The 1,383-nt window shown below is 68.9% G+C and overlaps 1 protein-coding gene across 1 annotated transcript in view; it reads right to left on the bottom strand.

The window, feature by feature from the left end:
* RASSF7 (Ras association domain family member 7) overlaps positions 1-1,313 on the bottom strand; it is a 1,538-nt gene extending 225 nt beyond the window's left edge. Inside the window, exons 1-3 of the mRNA XM_007465915.1 lie at positions 1,190-1,313; positions 318-1,030; positions 48-176 (exon numbers count right to left, since the gene is read on the bottom strand). Of these exons, the coding sequence (XP_007465977.1) occupies positions 48-176; positions 318-1,030; positions 1,190-1,313 (966 nt within the window). The remainder of the gene's footprint in view (positions 1-47; positions 177-317; positions 1,031-1,189) is intronic.
* Positions 1,314-1,383: the final 70 nt, after the last annotated feature.

Genomic DNA, 1,383 nt, shown 5'->3' with positions numbered 1-1,383 from the left:
TGGGCTGGCCCCCCCCCGACCTGGCCACCCTCCAGAACCTCTCTGACCTGTGTGCCAGGGGGGGCCCCGTCCGGCCGTGGGGGCGGGGACAGTGCAGCCCCCGTCTGCCGGATGAACTGCTGCAGGTTACACTGACGGAGCTCCCGGTTCAGCTCCTCCAGCTCCTGGGCCTGGGCCTAGGACACACGGGACCCTCAGAGGCGCACGGCCGTGGAGCCGCACAGCCTCATGCTCTCCCTCATCTGATCCTGAGACCGACACCCAAATCCACCCTGCGATGAAGGAACTGGCAGGGGTGCGGGGTCCAGCGGGCTCACCTGCAGGGCGTGCTCAGCAGCCTCCAGAGCCCTGCCCACCAGGGCAAGGCTGCCCTGCACCTCCACACTCTGCCGCTCCTGGGCGGCCAGGTCCTGGCGCAGGCGTTCTGCGACAGACGCTGTGGGTGAGGGGGGCCCAGGGGCCTCTGCGGCCAGAAGTAACTCGGCCTCCAGGGCGCGGGTCTGGGCGTCCAGGGCCTGCAGCCGAGCGGCATGCTCAGCCGTGGCCGCGCTCAGCGCCTGCAGGCGGGCCTGCCCCTCGTGCTCCCGGGCCTGCTCCCGCCGCAGCTCCTGCTCCCAGAAGGCCTCCTGGCCCAGCTCCGCTGCGTTCCTGCGCACCCTTCGCTCCAAGCCCTGCAGGTCTGCGCAGCAGCCCGGCATTGGTGCTGTGGGACCCACAGGCTCGGGTGGCACAGGGCCGGGGGCCAGCCCAGGGAACCCCAGGCTGAAGGTCGGTGCTTTGCAGGGCTCACGGTCCAGTGCTGGTCGAGGCTTTGGGGGAAGGCTAGCTCGGATTGGGCAGCGCTCAGGGGGAGGGCAGCTGTCCGAGGAGGGCCTCCCAGCGAGGCTGGGTCCTGTCCGCCTCAGGACAAACTGGACATCGCTGGCAAACTGTCCACAGGTCGCCTGGGCACCCACGGGACACTCCTGGGGTAGCAGCTGCCGTTCCTTCTCTCTGAGACGCTGCACAAGCACAAAGCGGCCTGTCTGGCCTGGAGCAGGGGAGAGGGGTCAGTCAGCCCACATCCCTTACCGTCTGTCCACCTGGCTTGCACAGTTGGGGGCAGGCAAGAGGGATCAGCAGCAGCCCCACCCTCCTCGGGGCACCCCAGGTGCACCTGCTGGGCCCATCCGTGCTTCAGGGGACTCACCTATCGCTTGGGCCAGTGCGATGACCACTTCCTGACAGGTGGTCTGCTCTGAAACCCCACAGACCACACGCTGGATGCCATCCACCCACACCTTCAGCTCCATGGCCGCCAGCCCTGAGAGCATCCCTGTCCTGCAGGGAGGGTGAAGGCCACAGGGTCAGGCCCTGCCTGGCCCCAACACAGCCTGGCCCCGC

This window comes from Lipotes vexillifer, unplaced genomic scaffold (assembly GCF_000442215.2).
Source record: "Lipotes vexillifer unplaced genomic scaffold, Lipotes_vexillifer_v1.1 scaffold1094, whole genome shotgun sequence".
Lineage (NCBI taxonomy): Eukaryota > Metazoa > Chordata > Mammalia > Artiodactyla > Lipotidae > Lipotes > Lipotes vexillifer.
The sequence above is the reverse complement of the archived record's forward strand: the minus strand, read 5'-3'. Positions and strand labels throughout refer to the sequence as shown.